The following is a 26,794-nucleotide window of genomic DNA, read 5'->3' as shown; positions in this document are numbered from 1 at the left end:
AACTGCCGTCTGGCTAGGGAAGAGGAAGGCATTTTGCAAAAAAACCACCCCTTTTTAACCCATTGCAAAGCAGCTTTGCAATTAACAACAATTATTCAGAAAAGCAGAGCTGAGCAGCCAGAGAGAAAAACAGCTGAACTTTATTACATTTCATTTACAAATAATGCAAAGTTACAAAGACAAAAAAAGCCTTCACAGAGAAAAGAAAGAAAAAAAAGGAAACGATCGAACCAAAAAAAGAGAGATCAAAAAGAATGTACACAGAGTTTTGCCGCTTTTTCACATCATTGTCATGTTCTTAAGTTTGCAAAAAGAAGAAAAAAAACACACACACGCTTACAAAGCCACCTTCAGGGTTCCTTTTTTTTTTTGCCAAGAAAAAAGCCACAATAAATTAAGCTTCTATGCTCCAGAGTTCCTGTGCTGCTGCTGCTGCCCCCAGGTACCCCCCCCTCCCCACCCCCCAAGAAAACCTGTAACTCAATGGTAGGATTTGCATATATCAGTAAAGTCATTCCACTAGTCCTCATGTTTTTGTTTTTTAAAAAAAACTATAAAGAACAGGATGTTACACGGTCCAAAAATACAGAAAACAAAAGACTGCTCCCTTCCCCCCTTTTAATCCGCCTTCCCCCCCCCACCCCAAAATATGATTTTTGTGTTACTGTTTTTTAGCTGCCTGTCTGTAAGGGAAGCTGCCAAACACAGCTGAATCTACCTTATTCAGAGAAAACCCACATTCCCCCTGGTGTTCTTTTACACTTTCAGGTGCCCCAAAAGAAATGGGGGGGGGTGGGAGGAGAGAAAAATTTAATTTCCTCCCTGTCCCCAAAAGAAAGCCATGTATTGAAAAGCTACCACCCAACTAACAGCGAGAACTAAGCACATTTTGTTTACTTGCTAAGTTGCGTTAATGTTCTGGATGTCTCTAGCAATATGGTTATTATAATATGGATAATTACGTTTAATGTGCAACTGCTCATGCCCATATAGAGTTAGGAAGTATTTAGGATCGAAGGGGGAAATAACGTTTAGGCATGGTCTTATCCCCCCCCCCCCAAAAAAAGAAAGTGATGTTAGGGTTGCAGCCCAATTAAGTTCTGCTCAAAGTAGATCCACCAGACCCGTTTGGCCACATCCATCTGTTTCAATAGGACTACTCAGAGTATGGCCGACCGCGGACGCAACCTGCAAAAGCTTGCGGAATTAATCCTGGTGTTTCTGTTGCGTATGGCAGGGCAGCCAAAGAGATGCGGTTGCATTTGCAAGCCGTGCCTTAGCTAAGTGTTCTCCAAATCACGGATCTTGAGTAAGGATTAAGCCGTTCCGTCTCCTGGCACAGAGAGTTTTGAGCGGCTTCTGCAAAAGGGCTGATTTCTATGCAATGGTCGGTGACACACAGGTGCCGCCTCAAGAGGATTGTGAATCTCCCCACTCCAAGGATAATGGCTTTTAGTAGGGATTCCTGATACCGCCATTTCTCTTTTAAAAAACAACAACCATGCAGCTAGTCCCTGTGATCTTTCTAAAAACTATCAGCTGCAAATGAAGGCTTATGAAATTAACAGAACTGTAATCTAGAATTGACAGGTATCCCCAGAACTGGGGGGGGGGGGTTGCATCTAAAACAGCACCAGGACCCCACCCCCCAAAAAAACACTTAATCCTCCCACCCAATTTGGCAAAAACAAACAAACCCTAAAACCCTCCCTCCTTTTATTTCAGCAAGTCGTGTTTATTTGCACTGAATTCAATTTAATCCTACTTGCTGTTCGTGGGATTTTTAAAGCGGGGGGCATGCCAAACTTCACATCCCTGCCCCCAATCACACCCACTTGCAAAGGGGTGGAGGGGGTTATGGGGAGAAGTATTTTGACCCATTCATTTTTGGGAAGGGGGGGGGGTCAGGGAGAGCATTAGGCCTCTGCTGATCTGCCCAGTTAAGTTTCAAAGCTCTGCTGGTGCTTTTTTTCAGAGAAGCTTCTACTGCGCACCCAGCCCCAGCCTCCAAAAACCTGCCTGCCCACCCCCGTCCAGCATTTAGGGGGGGCGCTAGGTTGGCGAAGGCTGGGCCAGGAGAAGACACGTCCGGCTCCGGTCAGCCGTGCCATACAGTAACAGAACACCGTTTGGATGTGGCGGCAATTGATAATAATGGCGATATTCATTTTATTATTTGAACCCTGCCCATCTGACTGGGTTGCCCCAGCCTCCCAAACATATATAAGTTGCGTCTGGGGGGGCTGAAAGAGAAGGCATCTCAGAGCCCATCTCCCACCCACCCCTGTCCCAAAGGTGGGCTTTTCCACCGTTTTTTGACACACCTGAAAACTGGGGCTGGGTGGGAGGAGGAGAACAATTAACGCTGGGAATTTTGTCATTGTTATCGATATACCGAGAAGGCTTTGGGGTGGAGGGGGTGGGGGAGTAGGAGAGAAGAGAAGAGAACCAGGCCAAAAGCAAAAGAAGGCAATGAATTCTCAACCACGGGCGTGAGATCGTCCAATTTGCAGGTGGAGAACGGGGACATTGAGCCAAGACAGCCTTTGCTTCAATACACATGCTAAGATACCAACAGCTATTATACATTTTTTTTGCTTTCGGTTCTTATGTAAAAGGGGGGATGAAAACCAAAACCCAACACCCCAAAGGCAGAAAATACCAAGCTGTTGCTGCTGCTGCTGCGGCCGCCTCAAAGCATCTCCCCCCCCCCTCAGACTGCGTTCCCCTCCCCAAAAAAGCCACGCCTTTCCTTTATAAACACAGTAGAAACTGGCCAAGCTCACATTTATTTATATATACTTTTTTAAAATATATATATATATATATATTTATATACACACACACGCACCGTGCCCTCCTCCCCCTCCCCTGAAGGAAGTTGTTCCCCCCCCTTTAAAAAAAAAAATAAAAAACAACAATAATAAATACAACGAAAAGCACAAAGATTATCGACCGAAGTTCCATAAACGTAGTGTGTTGGTTATTTAAACCCTCCGCACCCACCCCCAATTCACATATTGCAATATGGGAATTCCGCACAAAGCCTACAAGTTTTCTTTTGGAAATAAAAGGAAGGTTAAACCAGTTCATTAAAAAAATAAAAAGTTACAACACAAAAACACTTAACTTTTTGTTTGGGTTCCCCATTTTTTCCCCCTAAAAAGAAGAAGAATGCATACTCAGATATTCAACTGCTCTTTCACAGATGTTTTCACAGTGACAAGGGAATTTTTTTAATTAAAAAAAATCATCAAAGTGCCTTCTTTCTTTTTTCAAAAGCTATGGGTGTAGTATGTAGGTAGTCCTCTTCCGGAGAGGAATTCTACCTAAGAAAAAAAGGGTGGGGGGGAGATGGCTGCCTTGAAAGGATGGAGGCAGGAAAGGGAGGATGGAAATGGGGGGGGGGGGAGAGAAAGAAGCAGCTTTCCTTTTTCTTTTCTATTTAAAAAAGGGACAGTTCAGCCTCTTGCTGCTGCCTGTCAGAGATAGATTTCCAAGGAGCCCCCAGCAAGACTCCTGCAAACATGCAGAAAAGCCACAGCGATAACAGGATTCAGTTTTCCCTGGACATGCAATGGGCAGGGGCCGCCCCCAAATTTGGCCTTTTTTGGCAGGGATGGGGGTGGGGATGTCTTATCCTACCCGCCCCCAATTTGTGCATAGCTGGGTCTGACCACCACCGAGCCCAGCATCCTGTATCCGAGGACATCCGGACAATTAGCCCCCTGCTTGCTGGGGGTCTGGTTGGCCGCTGTGGGAAGAGGGGGCTTTGGCCTGACCCAGTTGCTGGATTTGTACCCCGCTCCCTGCGCCACTTTAAGTCTTCCATCTCAGTTTGCATACACATGCGTGCACACACACCAATATATATGTATTTATAGTCATTCACTCTGGCTCAGGATACTTCCCCTGCTTTTGCAAGACATTTTTCGAAGCTGACGGAAAGCATTGTGGATTTAAAACACCAGCACCCGGCCTCTCTTCCGACAGCCTGCCATCCTCGCAATCGCTTCCGATACCCATCCTGGCCTCTCGACAACCGCTGGCCGCCAGAGCCCACCCAAAGGGCAGGTGGGGAGACACACACCCCCTTAGAAAACCAGGACCAGGTCCATCGGGGCGTGGGGGTTACAGGGGGAGAGGAGGAGGGGGCAGCAGAACTCTGCATATGCTCAGGAACCCTTCTCCACACAGCTTGCAAGGATGGAAATGGAGCAGGGCCCTGACAATGAGGATGACAGTAATCAATGTCATTTAATTCATTTGGCACTTGATGCCAAGAGGGGCTTTTGGGGGCCAACGTCCATTTTCAAAGACCAACAATGGCAGCTGTTGGGTGGGGATTTAAGGAATGTGATGTGGCATTTTTCCAGAATAGAGCCTTGTTTATTACAAAGATACTCGAAATCTGCAGAATTGGACCAATTGCCCCATACCCCCCAATCAGCTCTAGCAGGGCTCTAACATGCCTTGCTAATATTTTGGGCTGGCAGCAAAGCTCCTGCTAGGAATCACAGACTTGTAGAGCTGGAAGGGACCCCAAGGGGTCATCCAGCCCATCCCCCTGAAATGCAGGAACCTTTCGCCCAACATGGGTCTCGAACCCACAACCCTGAGATTCAGAGTCTCATGCTCCTACCAACTGAGCTATGGAAGCCTGTACTGCCTGGCAGCCAGTGGCCCCTGTGGGTGCACCCAAGCGCCTCCTGGCTCCTGGGACTCCCACTGGGATGAGAAGGCGCAGTACCCCTCCTGGCCTGCTCCAGTGGAGGTGCTGTGGAGCAAGAGGAGCCTGATGGAAACTGGAGGGACGTCGACTTCTGCGCTCCGTTCCTCACTGGGAACTTTTTCTTGCCAAATTGTAAGGAGAAAGGGCACTGCTTATGTAAGTTCAGGGGCTCAGACCGCACTGCAGGGGTGAAGCTGGTCTCGTTTACACAGTATTATTAGCTGGCGCGCACACACACACACAGAGCAACACTGGACCAGGCTGGTGTCAGATTAAGGCCCACAGAGACCCAGGATAAAATGACCACTCAGCACAGGCACTCCCTGGGCCAGCTGCCATCTCTTGGCCTAACCTACCTCACAGGGTTGTTGGGAAGGTAAAGGGGGGGGGGGAGGAGAGTACAGAAAGAACGGCTTAAGACAAACACACCACTGTGCCCATCCAGGCACCTAACCAAAAGAGAGCTGCTCTTTTAAACCTGACCCGAACTGAGCAACGAACAACACTCCCGCTTTTGAACCAAGCAGGACTTCCTCTCCGCTCAACGACGGCAACAAAGCATTCTCCCCTGGAACAGAATCATGGTGGGTAGAATCCCCCAAAAGGATATGGGGAGCTTTCAGCTCTGCCCCTTCAAAATAAGCAATTTTAAGCAAGCTTCGGATGCAGACAGAGCATGGATCTCAAAACCTCCAGGGGCCTGGCCTTAAACACAGAATTGAGGGTGGGGGTGAGGATAGAAAGCCCCCTTCCCATGATGAAAAAAAACAGAAAGCAGCAGAATATAAGGTGCATTAACGGAGGAAGTAATTTGCCGCTGTGCTAAAGTCATCGCTTGGCTACTCAACATGATAAATTAAGAATGACGCTGCCCCCTGCTGGGAAGAGAGATATGGAGCACATCGAAATATCTCACGCTACGATCCTGCCATCTTTAACAACCGTTTCCAGCAACAGCAACAAATGAAACACAAACCAGAAATTTTAACAGTGCAAATGGTCCCTAATCCTCAGTGACCCTCAAACAAATCCAGAAAGATTTTTTTTGTGTGTTTGTGTTTCATGTGTGTATACAGATATATATATAGATATATATATAGATATATATTAAGGCCATTTTTGTAAAACTACTTACAGTTTATCCGCACGCAGGCTCTCCTATGTACATGTGTAATTTAGAAAAGGGGAGGAGGAGAGATTTTTACATCTCCCTATAAAACTGTCCGGTTCGAGAGCTGCGTGTGTTTACCAGACCAGGAAACGAGTCTTCCAATTCCACATCCCCAAACGGCAGGCCAAAGACTGAAGAGGACTGTGCACATGTTGAGATCTGAGGGAAGGGCATCCCAGAGAGTCGGACCAATGAATTCTGACAGGATCGCTGGAGGCCAAAGGACGAGGTCCCTGCACTCACTGTTCGGAGCAGGAGAGTGACCACCTCCTGTTGTTGTTTTTTTAGCAGACGGGATTCCTCCTCGTGCGGGAGAGGGACCCAGAGCAGGCTTGAAATGGGCAGACCATGGCGAGTACTAGAGGCTAAAATACTGATACGGGTTATAAAACAATGGGAGAGGCCACTTCTTGGGAGTCGAAAGGGCTGGGGGGGGGGGGGAAGCACTGCATCGAAGCGCCCACACAGAACGCCTAGGAGACAGCACAGTTTTAGTGCAAAAGTCGTAAAACAAAGGATGGCACAGGCGGAGTGTAAGCAGACATGTACTCGGAACGGGACTTCCTAGCGGCACATGCAGGGGCCCAGGGGCCCAGCTGTAACTCGCCGGGGGGAGGCATTCGGGGAAGGCTATGGCAGGACTCAAACCCAGAACCTGAGGGACAACAAGGCAGGGACTCAAGTTGAACGCTGCCCGGCCAACTCAGAGCAGAAGAGGGGACGGCGGGGAGGTGAGCTCTGCTGCGCCAGCCAGGAAGGCCCAGAGGACTTAAGATATCGCCCGCCAGGCCAAGGGAGCCACAGGAGGCTACCAGATTAGCATTTTCGGCAAATGGGAGGTTCACTTCCTCCCAAGCAGCCCAGAAAACCAGGGACCTGACCTGGAGAATGGGATGCCGTAAAAGAAAAGTGTTTGGGGGGTGGGGAGCAGGGAGACCCTGCCTGAAGCATTCAGACTCACAAACATGCCTGCGAGAGGATTTCTGAGCTCCAGACATGTGTTTCAGGGACCCACCAACACCCCAGGGGCACTTGGCACGAGATTCTGCCAACGGAAAGTGACAAACGCATTGGAGTCAGTCCAAAAAGCTGCCCCACGCCAAAGAGCGCCTTCCCCTCGAGGCACCGAAGGAGAGAACATCTCTGTCCACTTTGCAAGCAGGAGACGTGTGTGTACATCTTGGGGTCCCCTTAAACGATTCCCCACTGAACCCCTCTGATTCTGCCACCCTCAGCAACCATTTGGGGGCTCAGTCTGGCTCTGCGCCCCTCCAAGGCTGACCGGATTTTCCTCGCTATTCCCTGCTAAGAAATAACAAATCATGCACGTGAGATATTTTCCTTTAATACTGGGCGGGAACTGCCTTTGCCATGCAAAAAGGGGAGGGGAGAGAGACTTGCATGCTGGACAGCAATAATCCCGCAAGCGTTCAACCAAGAGGAAACCGTAGCTCCTTCCTTTAGGTAACGGAAGTATGCGACATAAATAAAATTGCCCCTCCTCTTCCTCTACCTGTCCCCCACCCCCTGCCAAAAAAGTCATTTGAATCGGAAAGAGGAGTTAGGCGGCTCGTGCAACTAAATCCCCGGACGGTGTTGCCCCCCAAAAAGAGATGTTTCAGCAACTGTTGAGCAAGGAGACAAACGGGGGAACAGGCAGCAATAGAGTTTTGGATGAGAGTCAAGGCTAGCGAAAAGGGGGGCGGGCAGGAGATCACTAACCATTTACACCCCTCCCCATCCTTCAAAGCCAAGCATCTGCCTCAGGAAATTATTCTGGAGGGCTCACCGGACTCTCCCCACCACCTCCTATACTGAAACCCCACCCACCCCATTTCCCAGAAGGAAAGCAGCAATATCCACAACGTAGCTTTTGAACTCAGGGGTGGTGGGGCTTCACGTGTCTGTCGGGCAACCCCCAGCACACACACCCCAGCTCCCGGCTTCATGCAGAAGTGGCTGTTTCTGTAACTGAAACCGGAGACTCGGTAGTTTTGACAGAGGGGGGGAGGGATAAGAACTATCTATTTACCTTTTCAGAGCGCTTTGCCCAGCCACCGGGGCGGGGGGGGGGGGGGAGAGGAAGAGAGGGAGCAGCCTCCTCTACTGCCACCCCACTCCCTGCCTTCCCAAAAACAAACACGGAGAAACCATTTAGTGCAAAGGAGAACAAGGACCGAACTTTGGTGGCAAGCAGAGGGCGAGAGGAACGGAAAGGGCGCAAGGGGGGCTTGTGGATAAAGAGGTCCTCTCCCAAACCAGTGGCCTCTGGAGACCGGGGGGGGGGGGGGAGACCGGGGGGTGGGCAGCTGTTCTGTGAGGGTGGAACGAGCCCGGCTCTCAGGTGCGACGGACCCGAGGTGGGCCGGTCCCTGCCTCTGCGGGCGCCGAGACTTGGTACACCTTTTATTTGCGATTTGGCATGCGCTCTCTCACTCTCGGCGACGCGCCCCCTCTTCCCCTCTCCCCTACAGCCGGTCCATCCGGAAAGTGTCCTCTGTGGCGGGGTCAGCGAGGACCATGTCGGGGTCGTTGAGCATGTGCAGCCCGTCCAAGGTCAGGGGGTCGATTTTGAGTTCGTCCAGGGGGAACTGGGAATCGGAGTCGAAGCTGACGTCCCCCACGCCGGCCAGAGAGCTGGTCAGGTCCTTCGACAGGCTGGGAGGGGACTCCCCGGTCACTGGGAGTGGCAGGGTGGAGGGAGAGAAAGAGAAAGCGAGAAAGACAGACCTTTGGTTAGGATCAGCCTCAGCTCCTCTTCCACCTGCCCCACTCCTTGGGGCAAGCCAGGAGCTAACTTCAGACGTTAGCAACACAGTAAGCTGTTCAGACAGTCAGACCCAGGGTGGGGGACATTCCCAGCCCGACCCAAAGGTGCTGCAGGGGATTGCACCTGGGGAAAGCTGCATGTGAAGCCCTGGAGCGAAGCTGCAGCTCTTCCTAGAAAAACTATGTTCTAGTCCTCATGGTTTTCCAAACAAGGAAAACGTAGGAATTCGCCTTGTGCCAAGTCCGATCCTTGAGTCCATGTAGCTCAGTTCTTTCTACGCCATGGGTAGGCAACCCAAGGCCCGGGGGCCAGATGCGGCCCAATCACCTTCTCAATCCGGCCCGCGGAAGGTCAGGGAATCAGCGTGTTACTACATGAGTAGAATGTGTCCTTTTATTTAAAATGCATCTCTGGGTTATTTGTGGGGCATAGGAATTTGTTCATTTTTAAAATATATATATAGTCCGGCCCCCCACAAGGTCTGAGGGACAGTGGACTGGTCCCCTGCTGAAAAAGTTTGCTGACCCATGGTCTACACTGTCTGGCAGCAGCCAGTTGCCCAAAGAGGCCCAGAAACAATGGAGTCTGCTCTGTGAGGGCATAATGGGCACTACCGCACCAGCCTCCGTCTGCCCACCTTCTGACCTGCAACCAGTCTGCCTGCCAGCCTTCTCCTCCTGATTCTCACTGTTGCCCCTTGTAGAATCCAAGACTTAAAGGTCACCAGGCCTGTCACGAAATTCTGTTTTATGGCAACAAGGCCAGGCCACGCCATGGTGACAGTGATGGTCAGCGAACGAATAACAATTTTAAACTCTGGCTCACATACTTTAGCTGATGGAGTGTTGCTTTTAATGCATATAAGCACATGTGAAATTGTCAACTCTGCCTACTTCTTCTGCCCCTTGGTGCTGAAGCAGTTATACCTGTTTTTAGCGTTCTTTTCGCCGGCTGGTCTTTGACTGCCATAAAGACTGGTTGATCGATTGCTCCTTGTAGGAGGAAATCAGCAGGGAGGAGGAGAAAACTATCATTTGTGGGCTCCATCTCTCCATCTCTCAGTGCCACCTGCTGTTGGGCTCCCTACTTCTGCCCTACCAGCTGCTGCTGTTCAGAAATTCAGCAGCTGCAAAGGTCCAAGGGGTGGCGATGCGCAGCCAGTCCCACCCCCCAGGCGCCAAACCACGGACCCACCTGTGAGGATGATGTTGGGGATGTTCCCGTGGCTGGCGTAGCTGAGCTGCTGGGCGTCCTGGAGGCTCCCGTGGCTTCCGGTGAGGCCCATCATGGCCGCCTGGGAGTAATTGAGGGTGGAGCAGGGGCTGTAGAGGCTGTTGGAGCTGATGGCATTCTCAATCATGTTGAACTGCTCAAGCTGGAGGAAGGAATCCTGGAGGTAAGAACTTAATAAAAGAGCCTTGCTGGGCTGGGCTGAAAAGCCGGCTGGGTTCATAACCCACCAGTCAGATGGGTGGGGGTACAAGTAATACATCATCATCATCATCATCATCATCATCATCATCCCAAGGGCATACTGCTCTGAACTGGGCTGGGCTACATGACCCGTGGGGACCCTTCCTCCAAGTCTACAACCCTATGATTCTACGTTCCACTTTGCAACCATGGCTAAAATTGTGATTTAGCATTTTGACGCCCCCAGATCTACGGACGAAGGGGGGCATACAAATTTAACAAGTATTTTATCTGGCCGCCCGATGAACCAAACTTCGCTGGGTGGTGAAGAGTCGAAACCACCAATCCCATTTGAACCTCCAGTCAAGGGGTGCTTGGGAGTCACAGAAAGCGCTCTCACCTGATGAGATAAAGCGTTTGCCTGCCTGGCCGTCATCTGTTGGTCGTAACAGGAATCCCCGAAGACGCTCCCCAGGATAGATGTTTGCTGCAAGAAGGAGGAGGAGGAGGAGGAGGTGAATCAGTGCAGAGAAGAGCCCTTTGCTGAAATCCAGAATGGGGGCAGCAGACAGTCTGCCAAGACCGCCCTTGAGGATGCTGAATTGAAGGCTGCGTGGTGAAATCCCCATCCCACCCCACTGGCTAACTACCAACCAGCCCCAGAATGGTGAATTCAAGAGCAGAGCTCTAGAGGAGGAGATGGGACTTGGGGGGGGCACAGTAACCTGGTTTCCACCTTAGATGAGGGCTATGCCACTGCCACCACCATGCCAGAAACACACAGGCCGGGAAGGGGGAGAGGGGACAAAAGTGAATGGGTCGCGCATGGTTTGAAGAAGCATGTCTGCCCCAGAGGGTGGGGGAGGGGTAGAAAGGCTCTGAGGGATGAGATAGTTTGCAAACTGTCCTGACCAACATGACTGCATGCCAGTGGAGCAATGGGGAGGATAAGGGGCTGTGCTACCCAAAACAGCAGCAACTGAGGTGCCCCACTCCTCCTTTGGTTAGGAAGTTTGCTTGGAATGACAACAAGATTTTTATTCCTACTACCACTGCGCTTATGACTCGTTGTATCCAACGCTCATCAGACGCTGATGAGATTCGCTTGGTTGTGGCCCAATAATATTTTTATTTGTACTCCTACTCCTACGGCTGTTATTACTATTTCCAGCCAACGCTAGTCATGCACAGATTAGATCAGCTTGGCAAAGCCTGATTGAGAAGCTCCCGAATGCTACAATTCCCCAAACTGCTTCAAAATGAAGGAGGCAAAGCAAAGCGAATCTTTCAAGTTCCTTTTACCCTGCCTTCTAGAGACCTTCTCACAAGGTCTCTTATAATGTAGGAAAGACCTAAAGAGGGTTTTTTGCAAAAAAAAATAAAAAAAAATCCAACCAGGTTGATTCTGCAAGCCTGGTCCTGCGCTTAAAAAACAGCCGAGACGGGCAGCAGCAAGCGAGCCTCCTCCCCCATTATCGACCTAAATTCAGGAATCCCTCTGCCCTAACCTTTCTCTGCTGGGCTATTATAATCCGACCACCTCCTCCCCACCAGCAGGTCTATGAGAAACCACTCTCATTTTACAACTGTGCAGCAGCGCAAAGTGATACAGATGCATTTTTTTAATAAAAAAATTGCTCCCCTTGAGGATCCTTAACTGCACTGTTTTTAATAACTTTGCCAGCAGAGACCAGGGAGGTGGGGTGGTGGTGGAGGAGACGTGATTAAACGGGAAGGGCTTTTTTTTTTATCGCTTCAGCACTTTGGGATCCAAGACCTGGCCTCTTCCGCTGGCTGCGGAAGCCAAAGGCTCTCTCTGCAGAACCGAAGAGGGAGAGGGGCTTGCTAGCTTTCGTTAACTGAATGGCTGAGCGCTGCGGCAAGGAAGGCCAGGAACTCCCCTCAATGCCCAAGAGGTCCAGCACCTTGTGTGAGGGAGAAAAATGTTTTCTCCGGCCACTTTCTCGTTTTGTATAGGCTTCTATCCCATTGCCTGTTGCTCATCTTTTCTCAAAACTGAAAAAAAGACAAATGCACACTGGAACCTTTCCTCATAAGGTTGGCTCACAGCTTTGTTCTTCCTGCATGAACCTGTCCCCTGCAAACTGTGCTCCAAGTCTTCTCAGCCTTCTGAATCAAGGAAGGCGGAGAGAGGGGGACGAGGCCATGTGTGTCCAAGAAAAACTTGCTTGGACACGACCCCCAATTTGTTTACAAGGCTATCGAATCAAGTGGCCAGACCTGTACATTAAATTTAACGTAGGGATGGGGGAAAGGCGGTGGCCCTCCAAGGCGCTGCTGGACTTCAACTCCCACCTCCCTTTGCTGTTGCCTATATGGGCAGGAACTTCTGGAGGGCGGAAGTTTGGCCTGATTTTCTCCACACAGAAGTTGCACTGATGGCTTCAGGTTACAAGAAAGGAGGTTTGGACTCAACATCAGGAAGAACTTTGGTTTGAGCTTTGGTTGAGATTCCTGCATTGTGGGGGTTGGACTAGATCAGTGTTCCCCAACCTTGGGCCTCCAGCTGTTTTTGGACTACAATTCCCATCATCCTTGACCACTGGTCTTGCTAGCGAGGGATGATGGGAGTTGTAGTCCAAACACAGCTGGAGGCCCAAGGTTGGGGAACACTGGACTAGATGACCCTCAGGGTCCCTTCCAACTCTACAATGGAGGGTGTGAAAGGTTGGCCACCCCTGGTTTTCCCACCAAGCAGCAGCAGCAGCACCCAAGACTGCCTGAGGTCTCCCGCTCTGCTCTGCTTCACCCTTTTAAAACCCTTTCTAACTGCTGCTGATAGTTTCAACTGCTCCCACGTTGTGGGATGAGAGCTGGGAACGAGCGGTGCTTTGCTTTCCCTGAATACGAAAGCACTAAAAGGTTTCATGTGCTCCGGCTGCCGTCAGCTGTGTGGGCAATTAACATGACGCCTACGGCGGGTCTTTGCTGTGCGCTGACTTAGCCGACTCGTTCCGGCTGTGCTAGCAGGCCTCCAAACCCACTATTTGCCGTTTGGGTCTGGTTATCTTCCAAGGTACCACAGGACAACAAAGTCTTTATACGAACACTTAAGTCTCACAATTTGATTCTTCTTTTGGTCTTTCAATTCAGTTTTAACTAACCCTCTTCTTCCTTTGGATTTTTGAAACTCACTTTTGGAACTCGGACTGTGTGTGATGGATTAAGAGCTCTGTGTTAAGGGCTGGAGAGTCTTTCCCCTCTTCTTGTTACTTGGCCTGTTTTAAACATGCTTATTTGGTGTGTGTGTGTGGGTGTGTGTTTTCTTTTAAAGAACCTGTGCTCTCCAGCCCAGCCACCACATCTGTATACATGTCTACTCAAAAGTAGGTATCTGTGTGTTTAATGTAGGACAAAGCGCAGGAAATTCATGGCACTAATAATATTAATAGTTATTATACAATATCGCTTCCAGTGACCACTGAGAAGCCGAGTAAGATTTGTACTTAGTGCAGAAAACAGTGATGGACGATACTGAAGAAAACCAGAAGCTGCACCTTGTACTCTGAAGTGTGTTGTTTACAACTTAACAGCAGAAAGTTGCCACCTTTCAACTCATGTCATCTCAAACCCACTTATATAAATCAGTGTGTGCTTTAAGGGGGGAAAACCTCCTGAATTATCAAAACAGTCTGCACATTTAGAAAAACCTGTGTGATAGCTGAAGCAGTATGAATCCACCAGCATTGTACAGGTTCAGTGCAAACCCTGTTTTTACGCCTTATTGAAAAACAGGCAAGCACTCATCTAGACATAGTTGGAAGTGAGGGGGGTATTGTTTTTGTCTGTTACTATGTAAACCACCCTGGGACCCTCAGACGAAGGGTGGTATAGAAATTCAATAAATAAAGATATATATTTAACAATTGGACAATGTGACATTAAGAGGGATTGGGGGGAGAGAGAAAATAAGACGGACCCATTGAGAAGCATGGAAGCGAAAGGCCTGGAGAGAGAGAGAGAGAGAAAGAGAAAGAGAAAGAGAGAGAGAAAGAGAACACACACACACAGATGCAGTCAGTCCCTTACTTGAGGGGAGCTGCCAGGAGAGAAAGCTTGATTGGAGACAGGAGAGGTGGGAGACTGGTTGGCCGGGGAGCCAGCATTGTTGCGGTACTGCTGGAGTGAACCCTACAGAAGGACACAGAGTTAGAGAAAGAGAGAGAGAATAGGGTAGGGGGAAGGAGAGAAGGCAGATGAAATCACAGGGTTCTTTCGTGGAGAGAAAGAGAGAGAGGGAGAGAGATGGGAGGGAAGAAAAGCCCTTGTATGAACACCCAGGGAGTCAGCTAGTACCGGTTAAACAATGCCCCGAGAGATCAGGGACAGAAACAAGTGGGGGGAACAATCATTTCTGGACTTCCTCCCCGGCTTCCTGGAGAGCAAGGTGGAGCCAGGAACCATACGCTGTGTTCCAAATGCCTCTGCTCCTTAGAATGACAGGAAAGGCATTGAGGAGACACAGCTGGTTTTTAAACATCCCTTTCCTAGTCAGGCTTCCCCCAAAGCTCCTGGAGGGAAAGGACCCGCATGGACGTAAGAAGAGCGCTGCCACTGAGTCAGGCCAAAAGGCCATCTAGCTTAGCCTCCTGTCCTCACCAGACTGTGTCGGGTGGGGAGAGTTGCCATTCTGCTCAGGTCATGCTTGCTGGTTTCCCATGGGGGCATCTGGGTGGCCACTGAGAGTACAGGAAGCTGGGCTAGGTGGGCCCCCTTTGGCCTGATCCCGCAAGCCGGACCTGGGCACAAGGACACTTTCCCCTCCTGTAGTTTCTCCCAGCCACAGGTACTTCTTTGCATTTACATTGGAATAAATGTGCATACATTTATCTATGCAGGGCTTAATTTCAGTGCCCCCCCATCTACTAATGAACAAAAGAGTAGCCTGTTGCATCAGGCCATTGGCCTGATCCTCAAACAGGGTCTGAGCCCCAGGTCTCCCCTCCTGCGGTTTCCAGCAATGGGGATTCAGCAGGATGGCTGCCTCCGACTATGAAGGGGGAACCCTGCCAGCACGGCTAGTAGCCATCAGTAAGTCCTCTCCTCCACCTTAAGAGGTGTGGCTGGCACACTGCTTTTGCGCCTGGCTCAGCCCACTCCGGAGACCACAGCCCCGTCTTTCGCTTTCTCACACCTGCATCTAGAATTGGGGACATCTGCGCTCAGGAAACTCTCCACTCCTGTCTTGCAGCAAGGTGCTTCTCCCCTGCCTGCCCCTGACTTGTCCAGGGGATGTAATAATAATAATAATAGTAATAGTAATAATAATAACAACGATGTTGCTGGGCGTGGATGCATGCACTGAAATCCCAGGAGACGAAGGACAGGGTGTGTGTGCGATTTCGGACTTCCTGGGAACCTCAGTGTCAAACGTTAAACACACAGACCTTGTTGGTGCAAAGGGTTGCTTGGAACTGTGTGTGAACCTAAGAAGAGCCCGCCAGATCAGGACAGTGACCCATCTAGTCCAGCGTCCTGTTCTCACAGTGGCCAACCAGATGCCCCCAAGCAAAACCTGCAAACAGGGTCCGAGCAACTCTCTCCTCCTGTGGATTAGAGCCCCAGGCCTGAGGGTCGGGGCTGGGGAGGACCCCTAGCCAATTCAGAAGCAGGGTGTCAAGAAGTTGGCATCGTTTAGAAAGGCTGCAGAATTTTCTGGTTCCCTGCCTTTAAAGAAGAAAGAAAAGCCACACATACACAAGCTCTGCTTCGTAACACTAAAAAGAGCGAACGCTTCCGCCAACCGCTCCAACGCGTGAAGAGGAGTTTGGGGAAGACAGAAAGGGGGCAGAAGGGGAAGGCTGCAAGCTCAAACATTAGCAAAGCTGCTCTTGCATCCTCTATGGTCAGTGGGGGCTCAGTGGGAAGCTCAGGTGAGGCAGGTGAGACACCTCCATCCACTGAGGGCCCTGAGGCTCGAAGCCAGGAACTAAACCCAGCCTTTGTCATTCACTGCGCAGCGACTCCCAAAACCACCCCACCCTCCCAGCTAGCACAACTGTAGGATGCCAGATCAGTGAGAGGGCCTGGTGTTGGCAGAGGCTGAGGTGGGAGGCTCCCCAGGAGAAGCTGCCTTTGATCAAGCCAAAAGCCTGGGGTAGAGGCTGGGGTAGAGGTAGAGGCTGTCACACCATGACAGTTTCCTGTACATCCTGATAATCCACTCAGGCTGATGTCCCGAGAAGCCAGCATGCCCATTTCCTTTTGCCAAGACAAGGAAATATACGGGCGCTGGCAGCTCTCAAGGGCTCCCCGAAAGTCACCCCGAGCAGAACAACAGAGCGCACGGCCGGACTTGGGAGGCAGGCCTGTCCTCTGCCTTGAAGCTGTTACCTAAAAGCCTGCTTAGGAACGCCCAAAGCAGACCCCTTGAAATTGCAGTCATTTCTCCTAACATGCACCCTTTGGAGAAATCTCTGTAGCAACTCATTTCCCAGAGGCCCCCGGGAGCAGGAGCAGTGACTGACAAAATGGGCTTGGAAGCCGTCTGCTTTGTCTACAGAGCAGCAGTTCAAGTTCTAAAGAGGTCAGGCACCTGCGAAGTAGAAGGCAGACCAACACTTCTGCAAAGGTGGTTGTGCACCAACTTCTCGCTGCCCTATTCCTGCATGACCCAGGAGATCTTGCAATTCCTCCGCGTGCACACCCACCCAGACCTAGACCCACACCCCACAGGGCTCCCTACCTTGCCCGCCCAGCCCTTCCCCAGTCCAGCTTACCGAACTGATGTCTATCCCCATGGAGGTCTGGGTCTGGCTTCCCGGCGGAGACTGTGGGATTGTGGAAGGGACGGTGACGGAGAGCGGGGGCAGCTGCACCCCTCGCTGCAGGCCGGACGTCTGCATCAGGGAGGCATTGGGCGGGAGAGCGCTGGCGACCTGGGTCTGCTGTTGCTGCTGCTGCTGGGCGCTCGTCTGGGTAAAGAAGGGGTAGGGCGGGAGCTGCTGCTCCAGGGAGAGGGCGTCCATTGCCACGGCCTGGGGAGGGGGACAGGGCAGGAGAGGGCAGTGAGGAACAGCCTCCCCTGGGTCACAGGACAGGCAGGGAGGCCAGGGCGCTCTCCTTCAGATGACCCAGTCTGAGAGCAGGGGTCCCTACCAGTGGTCTGTGGAAACAGCCAGCACCTGGCAGAAATAAGTGATGCTCAAACATATGTGTGCTTGTGTGTTTAAAATGTTCCAAAGTGCCCAGAGGTCTCACTGGGCCACTTAATAAACTTTGAGAGTCTTAATCTCAGGGTCGTGGGCTGGAACCCCACGTTGGGCAAAAGATTCCTGCATTGCAGGGGGTTGGTCTAGATGACTCTTGGGGTTATTTTTACAGGAGACATGGCTCACAGGGGACCTAGAAGTTAACGGCTTTTCCTCAATGTCCCTCACAGGATCCCCAAGCACTAAAGGGGGGAGAGTCAAGGGTGGCCTAGGCATTTTAATATCTACAAGGTTGAGGGCGTCCTTAGTAAAGTTAGAGACACTGAAACACCTGGCTATGGCCTTACTAGTGAAAATTAGATTCTTCACCCTGCTACTGATTAATGTATATCTCCCCGCCCCCCCCCCCAAAGAGGCAAGCAGCTGATTAAAAACACCTGGCATGGGCTGGAAACATACATTGATGGTTTGATGACTCAAACCCCTGCAGCTTCAGTGCTAGTGGCTGGTGATTTTAATGCCAGAATTGGCCAGTCTGACGAAGCACTATATGCACACTTCCACGACTCGCCACCCATCGTGGAAGAAAACCATCTTATACCCACCAGACTCTCAAAAGACAAGGGATGTAAATATGCAGGTCTGTGCCTATTGCGTCTTTCTAACAAGCTGGACCTGGTCATACTAAATGGGCGCAAGAATGGGGAGACTTGTGGGGAATTTACTTTTATATCAAATGCAGGAGCTTCCACTATCGACTATGTTATGGTATCATTTAATCTTCTAAATAGAGCCCCTGAGTGCAAAGTGGAGGAGAGGGTTGATAGTGACTCTTGGGGTTCCTTCCCAATCTACAATTCAACGATTCCAAGGCTAGGATATAAAGAGCTGGGATATGAGACAAGTCAATGGTGGTGCGCTGGTTGGAGTGTTGGACTGGGACCAGAGAGACCTGGGTTCAAATCCCCACTCGGCCACAAAGTTCGCTGGCACCAGTGACTCAGAACAACATCAGATCTTTTCTGCCACCCCTCTTCAGCGCCAGCCTTTCTGTCAAAACTAGCACTGGATTATGGAAACCCCAGACCCAAGCCACATCCGCCTAATCCACAGCATGCTCCCAATAAAAGCGACCCCCATCGCATCCCTTGCGTACCTGAGTGATTGGCGACAGAGGCGAGAGCGTGGGGGAGACCTGCTGGGGCTGGTTTCTCCTGGAGTCTGCGTTCAGCGAAAGGGGGCCGGTGGGTGGCTGTCGGTGCTGCTGGGAAGAGGCCTGCGTCGTCGTCATCCCTGCGGCAAACGGAGGGAAACATCAGCACACGGGCTCCCGCGGGGGTCTTCCCGTCACTCGTTCCCATGCCAAAGGGTAGTTCTGGCAAGGCTAACCTTGAACACGCTTATTTCTCCACCACATCTCCAACACAGGTTGGATTTCGGATGTGGTGGAGGTGTGAGGAAATTAAGAAATTTTGGGTAGTAGTACATGAAGAACTAAAGGAGATGTTGAAAATATCAGTAACAAAGAAACCAAAGACATATCTCCTTGGATTGATAGACGAAGAGATACCGGGGGGGGGGGGATTTTTCTATATGCAAGTACAGCTGCTAGAATAGTGATTGCTGCTAGGTGGAAGTCACAAACTATACCCACAAAGGAGGAATGGATTTGTAAACTAAAAGAATATTTAATTTTGTCAAAATTAACTGCTATACAGTGGTGCCTCGCAAGACGAAAATAATCCATTCCGTGAGTCTCTTCGTCTAGCGGTTTTTTCGTCTTGCGAAGCAACCCTATTAGCGGCTTAGCACTATTAGTGGTTTAGCGGCTATTAAAGGCTTAGCGGCTAAAAGGCTATTAGCGGCTTAGAAAAAAGGGGGGGAGCAAAAAAAATTGTTTACATCTTGCGAAGCAAGCCCATAGGGAAAATCGTCTTGCGAAGCGCATCGAAAAACGGAAAACCCTTTCGTCTAGCGGGTTTTTCATCTTGCGAGGCATTCGTCTTGCAGGGCACCACTGTAATAGGAAATCAGTCGAATCAAAAATTAAAAAAGGAGTGGAAATGTTTTGATGAATATATGGCAAAATATTGCTCAAAAAAAGATACGCTAATATGCCTAGATTAAAATGTGAAGTACTGGAAGAAACATTAGTAAGGAAAGAAAATAAGAATATATAGACGATTTGAGAAGACTGTAGAATGCAAAGATTATTGTAAATTGCATAATGTGGAGGAAATCGAGTGGGGGTGGAGGGAAGTGGGAGGAGAAAAGAATAATATAATGGATTGAAGAAATATAAATGTAAATGTATGGGGAGAAGGGGAGGAAATGGTGTTGGCTTCGGTACATTTGTAATGTAATAAGTGAAAACCAATAAAAAAATAAAATAATAATAATAATAATAATAATAATAATAATAATAATAATAATAAATAAAAACCCCTGAACACACTTCGAAATACACAATCTGGACTCCCTGGGAAGGCAGTGGACTCTGTCATTGCAGGTTTGGCTGGCCATCCATCAGGGATTCTTCAGCTGTGATTTCTGCATTGCAGAAAGTTGGGCTGGATGACGCTTGGAGGTCCCTTCCAGCTCCTAACATTCTACGATTCTATGGGCTCTGTATAAGGCAGCTTCTTCAGAACTGCCTACAGTGACGGATATTCTAAGACTGAAACTCCCCTCACTCTTGGCTACCGTCCACGTCAACTGGAGCTGAGTCCAGCGACTTCTAGAGGGCAGCAGGTCCCCCCCAGGCCTGGTCTGCAATGACCGGCAACAACTCTACGATCTCCCTCCACCCGCATGGGCTGAGAACTATTACCATGCTCAGCTGTCCTGGCAACCTAATAAACTCAACTCCCAAACAAGATGACCCCCTGGGCAGCGGGAGAGGGGCTAAGTCAGGTTACATCTGAGGCTGCAGCTTCATTTCCATCCCGCTGCATGCTGAACGTGCCAGGTGTAGACAGGGCGTCCTACGCATTCTGAGATGAGCTACAGGGTTTCCATCCTATGTTATACTCCATTATATCTTAACGTCCTGGAACTTGCATGCGTTAGTGGCTCCCAGTACGTTTCCGAGCACAATTCAAAGTGTTGGTACTGACCCTGAAAGCCCTAAACGGCCTCAGCCCAGTATACCTGAAGGAGCGTCTCCACCCCCTTTGTTCTGCCCGGACACTGAGGTCCATCTCCGAGGCCCTTCTGGCGGTTCCCTCCCTGAGAGAAGCAAAGCTACAGGGAACCAGTCAGAGGGCCTTCTCGGAAGTGGTGCCCGCCCTGTGGAACGCCTCCCATCAGATGTCAAGGAATCTGACTTTTAGAAGACACCTGAAGGCAGCCCTGTTTAGGGAAGTGTTTAGTGTTTTTAGTTTTATTCAGTTTTTAGTCCTCTGTTGGGAGCCACCCAGACTGGCTGGGGAGACCTGGCTGGATGGGCGGGGTATAAATATGATGATGATGATGATGATGATGATTAGTGGTTTTGGGAGGACTAGCCAACTCCTCCAATAGCTGATTGGTTGAAGGGCCTTTGCTATCTTGCAGTGTATGAAAAAGGTACTTTTGCCCGGAGATGAAAAAAGCACACCTTTCCTGAGATTTGGGCCCCCTCTTCAGAGCTGTTTACATGATATGCACACCATGTGGGCTTTGCCAGTCTTCTCCCCCCTTCCTCACTGCTTCTCTCCTTTTCTTCTTTTTCTTTTTTATTCTTGGTTTCGACCACATGTGCATGATCTGTATTCTTGTTTTGTTATTTTTCTGTTGTGAACCTCCCTGGGATCTCTGGATTAAGGGTGGTATATAAATGTAATAAACAAATCATCATAATCACCATCTTTCTAAGGAGCTCAGGGGCTCTCTTCCCTCTACCCCAAAAGTTTGGGTTTCGTAGGTTTGCCGTGATGAGGGGACAAGGAGAAAGAAACTGAACTTTTAAACAGCGATTTGCAAAATGGGTATAAGAGGCACAGCCAAAAAGGGGGCTGAAAGTTGTCTTAGAAAATTAAAGCACTGTATTTTGGAGGTATCCGATGCTCTGCTACCCTCAGAGGAAGCAGGCTCTGCCCAACATCGTCCAAGGGGGTTGGACTAGATGACCCTCTAGGTCCCTTCCAACTCTATGATTCTGTGGGCCTCCGCCTGCTAACTGCCGCTCCCTATCGCCAGATACGCTTGGCCTTCTGTAAAATGGAATTACTTCACAAAGACAGGGCTTGGTTTTCAGATCTCCCTCCACCCAGAACGACAAACTAGACAAAGGAGGTTTGCAACAGTGAACAGCGAGCTTAGACAGGAAGTGGCATTGCAGGACAGGAAGTGAAGTCACACCGTCATTCTGGGCAGCTGCAGCCGCAACACCCCTTACCCTGATTGGCTGTGCTGATGCCCATATGCGTCAAGTTGGCCGCAAGGTTCCCGGTGCTGTTGGAACTGCTGAGGGACGGGAAAGGGGATTCTTCTGGGTCCAGCGGCGTCGGGAGAGGAGAGGGGAAGTGGATGTTCGTCAGGTCCGGCAGGGAGCCACCCGTGTTGTGAGTGCCGGGGATAAGTGTGGTAGTGTTTTCCTGGTCAGCTGACGGAAAGATGCTGTGCTCAAGAAGAAACCGGGGGGGGGGGGGGAGAAAACTGAACCATTTGACAGACAAAAATAGCCCAAGACCACATAGTTATCTCAGTTCAAGCACCGTGCCACACCACAGTTAGGCTTTCCCACGATGTCTCAACTAAGCCTTGCCTCCCATTGTTCTTAGGACTCCCCAATGAGTTGCAACTACAGTGGTAACCTCTGGATGTGCACACCTCCGGTTGCATATCCTTCAGGATGTGAATGTGGGGAACCTGGAAGTATTTTTTTGGGTTTCGCCGTGTGCACATGCACAGAAGCGCTTCACCACGCTGCACGCATGTGCAAAAGCGGTCCCTCCAGTTGCGGAAACCTCGGGATCCGACCAGAGCTCCAGAACAGATCCTGTCCACAACCTGAGGTACCACTGTACCTATTTCCTAGAGTTGCTAAAGCAATGACACTGTACTTTCTTTGTTGTCAGTTACACAGGAGATACAATAGCCATTTTCCAAAATCTAAAGGGCTGTCACATGGAAGACAGAGCCAGCTTGTTTTCTCCTGCTCTGGAGGGTAGGGACCCAACCAATCGCTTCAAGTTACAAGAAAGAGGAGATTCCAATTAAACCAGGAATCAGCAACCTTTTTCAGCCGTGGGCCGGTCCACCGTCCCTCAGACCTTGTGGGGGGCCGGATCATATTTTTTGGGGGAAATGAACGAATTCCTTTGCCCCACATACATACCCAGAGATGTATTTTAAATAAAAGCACACATTCTACTCATGTAAAAACACACGGATTCCCGGACCGTCCATGGGCCAGATTTAGAAGGCGATTGGGCCGCATCCGGCCCCCGGGCCTTAGGTTGCCTACCCCTGGATTAAACATTAGAAAGAGCTTTCTGATGGACAGTGGGACAGACTCTCTTGGAAAGTGGTGGACTCTCCTTCCTTGGAGGTTTTTAAGCAGAGGTTGGTCATCCATCCGGGATGCTTTAGCTGAGATTCCTGCCTTGCAGGGGGTTAGGCTAGATGACCCTTGGGGTCCCTTCCAACTTCATGATTCGACATGACTCTTCCCAGCACACCCACAGGAAGGGACAACAGACGACGGGGAAGGATCCAACTAAGTTATACTCACAGCAGACCCCTCTGAATTTAATTCAGCCTAGGATGTTCACCAATTACAGTGGGTCTGTTCAGAGTATGACCAACGGGGGATATAACCCTTTGTTTCTACAAAAAAGCCAGCCAAAGTGTCCTACCAATGCAGAAACCAAACAACCCCGACTCTTTCACGTACTTGATTCCTGGGACCTCACAGGATTTGGGCCTTGAGGATCCGGTCTGAAAGAGAGAGAGACAGAGAGAGAAACAGAGTCATTCCTTTTCTGCATCATTTATATAGGCTGCAGAATCTAATCACGAGCTGTCAGGACACCTTGTTTTCAAAAGAGAGCTTATAAGCCAAAAGGTATCGCTACCCTGAAGGCTCTGAATTAAGCCTTAGAAGCAAACCCAACTTTCCCCAGGGTTGGAACAAGTTTATGTAGCTGTGTAGCATGTCACACTGCGGCAGAATCAGTGCCTTTACCTTCTTAGCTTCCCACCCTTGCTTCGAGAGGTTCTTCTCTGTATCCGCTGTGTCTTCCTCCATGCCTGGGACGGCCAACAGTAAGACTACAAGAAATTAATTTAAAGGTGGGGGGGGGGGGAAATCTCATTATGGATCAGCAAAAGGTGCCCTGAAAATGAGACTCCGTTGGACCCAAGCGGGTAAAACTAAACTGCATTTTTTAAAAAAACAACAAATTGAAAGTCTATGCATATTTGTTGCTTTCCCTTGTTCTTCCTTTTTCCTAAAAAAAGGTCCTTTATGTGTACTGACCTGACTTTCGATATGTATATTTTTAGGACCAACCTTATTTCTGTGGTTGTAAGTTGCATTGTGTAATTTACAGCTTGGGGGGGGGGGGTTGAAGTTTCAGACTATTCATTAAAAGCCCTTTCCGCCTCCCTCCCATGTTCAAAGACAAAGCAGATATATATACTTCACCTCTTTTTTGCTGCATGTCCTGTGACCCAGCTAAGAAAGGCTCCGCCTGAGTGGGAGTCATCGTACTCTGGTGCAGGGCAGAATCTGAATTGGTCCTGGTTGAGAAAGGGCAGACAAAAACTATCAGAGCTGGAAAGTGGCCAACCTCCCACCCGGCTTTGAAAAGGAGTGCGGGAAATCACTAGCTTGATGTCTGTCTGGATTTTGGCTAAATGTTAGAGGAAACTTCCTAATGAAAGGAGTTGTTCGACAACAGGACAGAGGCTGCCTTATGGGCTCTCTGTGGTTGGAGATATATAGAATCATAGAATCATAGAGTTGGAATAGACCACAAGGGCCATCGAGCCCAACCCCCTGCCAAGCAGGAAACACCATCAGAGCACTCCTGACATATGGTTGTCAAGCCTCTGCTTAAAGACCTCCAAAGAAGGAGACTCCACCACACTCCTTGGCAGCAAATTCCACTGTCAAACAGCTCTTACTGTCAGGAAGTTCTTTCTCATGTTTCGGTGGAATCTTCTTTCTTGTAGTTTGGATCCATTGCTCCGTGTCCGCTTCTCTGGAGCAGCAGAAAACAACCTTTCTCCCTCCTCTATATGACATCCTTTTATATATTTGAACATGGCTATCATATCACCCCTTAACCTCCTCTTCTCCAGGCTAAACATGCCCAGCTCCCTTAGCCGTTCCTCATAAGGCATCGCTTCCAGGCCTTTGACCATTTTGGTTGCCCTCCTCTGGACACGTTCCAGTTTGTCAGTGTCCTTCTTGAACTGTGGTGCCCAGAACTGGACACAGTACTCCAGGTGAGGTCTGACCAGAGCAGAATACAGTGGCACTATTACTTCCCTTGATCTAGATGCTATACTCCTATTGATGCAGCCCAGAATTGCATATAAGGAGCAGCTGGGCAGAAATTGGATGAAGGGAGCTCAGAGCAGGATCTTGCAACACCAGCATCCCTAACTGGCGTTTTCTGAACACCAGTTGCTGGAAGCCACCAGAGGAGAGAGTGTGAACTTGTGCTCAGGTCCTGCTCGTGGGTTTCCCACCGGGGCCTCTGGTTGAGGAGGCTGGACTCAATGGGCCAATGGCCGGATCCTGCAGGCTCCCTCTTTGCAGTTCTTTCTCCCCGCCTGCCCACCCCTGTCCCGACAAAGAACTGCAGTTTTTAAAGCAGGACCGTGCTAGACAGGAGGAGGATCAACGGGGGACATTTTGCAAACGGAATAGCCCGAGTTCAAAAATCAGCACTTACGTACCTCCTCCAGCTTGTGTCTGAAGGAGGCGACAGGTAGACGGTACCATACGGACAGCTGTCCACGTGAGTCGGGCAGTCAAGGAAGAAGGGAAGGTATCCAGAGCTTCTTGGGAAAGTTTCAGCAATAAAAGTTTTAAGTGTTCGACAGGCCTTGTCGGGCGTCATATATTTACACACAGACACCACGTGGTGTTTGGTCAGCACAGGGCTACTTCACCAAGCCCCCAGTTTTGCAAAGAAACCCACTGCACTTAATGGGGAAGAGCTACAAAACGGTGTTCGGACGGTGTTTGCTTTCTGTTCTCTCTCCCTCTCTCAATGCCTTGCTTCCTCTTAGAATCATAGAATCCTAGAGTTGGAAGAGACCACAAGGGCCATCGAGTCCAACCCCCTGCCAAGCAGGAAACACCATCAGAGCACTCCTGACATATGGTTGTCAAGCCTCTGCTTAAAGCCCTCCAAAGAAGGAGACTCCACCACACTCCTTCTTTCCTTTCGCCTGACATTTCCCTTCCCCTCTGGCTAAAGCTGATCTCAAAGCACTGCTTCATCCTTCTCTCACGGATGGCTTCATGGCCTTTCAGATGAAAATTAACTAGGGCTACGCCACATCCCACCTCAGAATGAAAGGGGGGCTTCTAGAGGGGCCCTAAATGTGGGAGAGATGGGAAGCAGGGCACGTTAAGTCGCCTCTGCTGAAAGACCAGCTTCATCAGGTGCCTCCTGCCCCTGGGCTGCTTCTAGGCCAGACAGCCATTCTCAGAACTACTTTTTAAAGAACTGACGCCTGAGCTTGCTTTTTTCCTCTTCCTTCCTGGTCTCTCTTTCCTTGTGCACAGTGTATTTTTAATGTGTTACCAGTTCAGGTTTTTGTGTGTTCCCAGCAGCTACTGATAAGCTGCACCTTCCTAAACATCTCCCAGGCACATGCATCCCCTCCTATGCTCTAGGCTGCAATGCTGAGCCAAAGGATATCTGCCTGCCGTGCTTATCCACAGACAGCGGGCGCCGGTGGGGCGAGCCAAGGCGGTTCCGGTCGCGATACACCCTGTCCACCAGCCCATGGTGCCGGGTCGTCCTGCTGGTGTCCAATCCTGATGACTGAAACGGAGTCTAAAGAGAAAGGCAAATGGGCAGTGAAAGGGCAGGGAAAACAACCCTGTGACAACATTGCAGGGGATTCGACCAGATGACCCTGGGGGGGGTCTCTTCCAATTCTACCAGTGTGGCAAATTGCCTTCATGCATATGGTTAGCAAAGTTTAACCTGGCTTCATAGGAATAATGGTGCGCTTGAAGTCCATCAGTTTCAATGATACTACAAACGCTTTCAAATCTTTTATATAGTATTTCAAAACTGAGAAACAGGCTTGGCCTCTCTCCTGCATAGTAGCTAATAATTTCCTACAGACCAAGCAGGAATATTTGTGGGGTATTATTCGTAGAATCATAGAGCTGGAAGAGATCCCCAGGGGTCATCTAGTCCAACCCTCTGCAATGCAGGAATCTCAGCTAAAGCATCCAGGACAGGTGGCCATTCAAAACTGAATTACTCATATTACTCGTAATATTTGCATGCGCACAAACACCAAAAAACAAAACAAAACACCTTTGAAGACTGATATCAATTTATGGGACCTGAATA

At 49.8% G+C, this 26,794-nt stretch overlaps 1 protein-coding gene across 7 annotated transcripts in view; it reads right to left on the bottom strand.

The window, feature by feature from the left end:
• Positions 1 to 120: 120 nt before the first annotated feature.
• CRTC1 (CREB regulated transcription coactivator 1) overlaps positions 121 to 26,794 on the bottom strand; it is a 55,955-nt gene continuing 29,281 nt past the window's right edge. The window contains exons 3-14 of one of the 7 annotated variants that reach the window (XM_028714079.2): positions 26,126 to 26,263; positions 25,152 to 25,213; positions 23,890 to 23,984; positions 23,428 to 23,513; positions 23,137 to 23,180; positions 21,637 to 21,857; positions 18,415 to 18,551; positions 16,827 to 17,084; positions 14,137 to 14,238; positions 10,487 to 10,573; positions 9,868 to 10,048; positions 121 to 8,583 (exon numbers count right to left, since the gene is read on the bottom strand). In XM_028714079.2, the coding sequence (XP_028569912.2) occupies positions 8,372 to 8,583; positions 9,868 to 10,048; positions 10,487 to 10,573; positions 14,137 to 14,238; positions 16,827 to 17,084; positions 18,415 to 18,551; positions 21,637 to 21,857; positions 23,137 to 23,180; positions 23,428 to 23,513; positions 23,890 to 23,984; positions 25,152 to 25,213; positions 26,126 to 26,263 (1,623 nt within the window). In that variant the 3' untranslated portion in view covers positions 121 to 8,371. Of the gene's footprint in view, positions 8,584 to 9,867; positions 10,064 to 10,486; positions 10,574 to 14,136; positions 14,239 to 16,826; positions 17,085 to 18,414; positions 18,552 to 21,636; positions 21,858 to 23,136; positions 23,181 to 23,427; positions 23,514 to 23,889; positions 23,985 to 25,151; positions 25,214 to 26,125; positions 26,264 to 26,794 lie in introns of all 7 variants that reach the window. The other 6 variants (XM_028714077.2, XM_028714082.2, XM_028714080.2 and 3 more) reach the window with 6 other exon arrangements.

Source organism: Podarcis muralis, chromosome 18 (assembly GCF_964188315.1).
Source record: "Podarcis muralis chromosome 18, rPodMur119.hap1.1, whole genome shotgun sequence".
Lineage (NCBI taxonomy): Eukaryota > Metazoa > Chordata > Lepidosauria > Squamata > Lacertidae > Podarcis > Podarcis muralis.
Note: the sequence above shows the minus strand (reverse complement) of the source record. Positions and strands in the feature narration are given on the sequence as shown.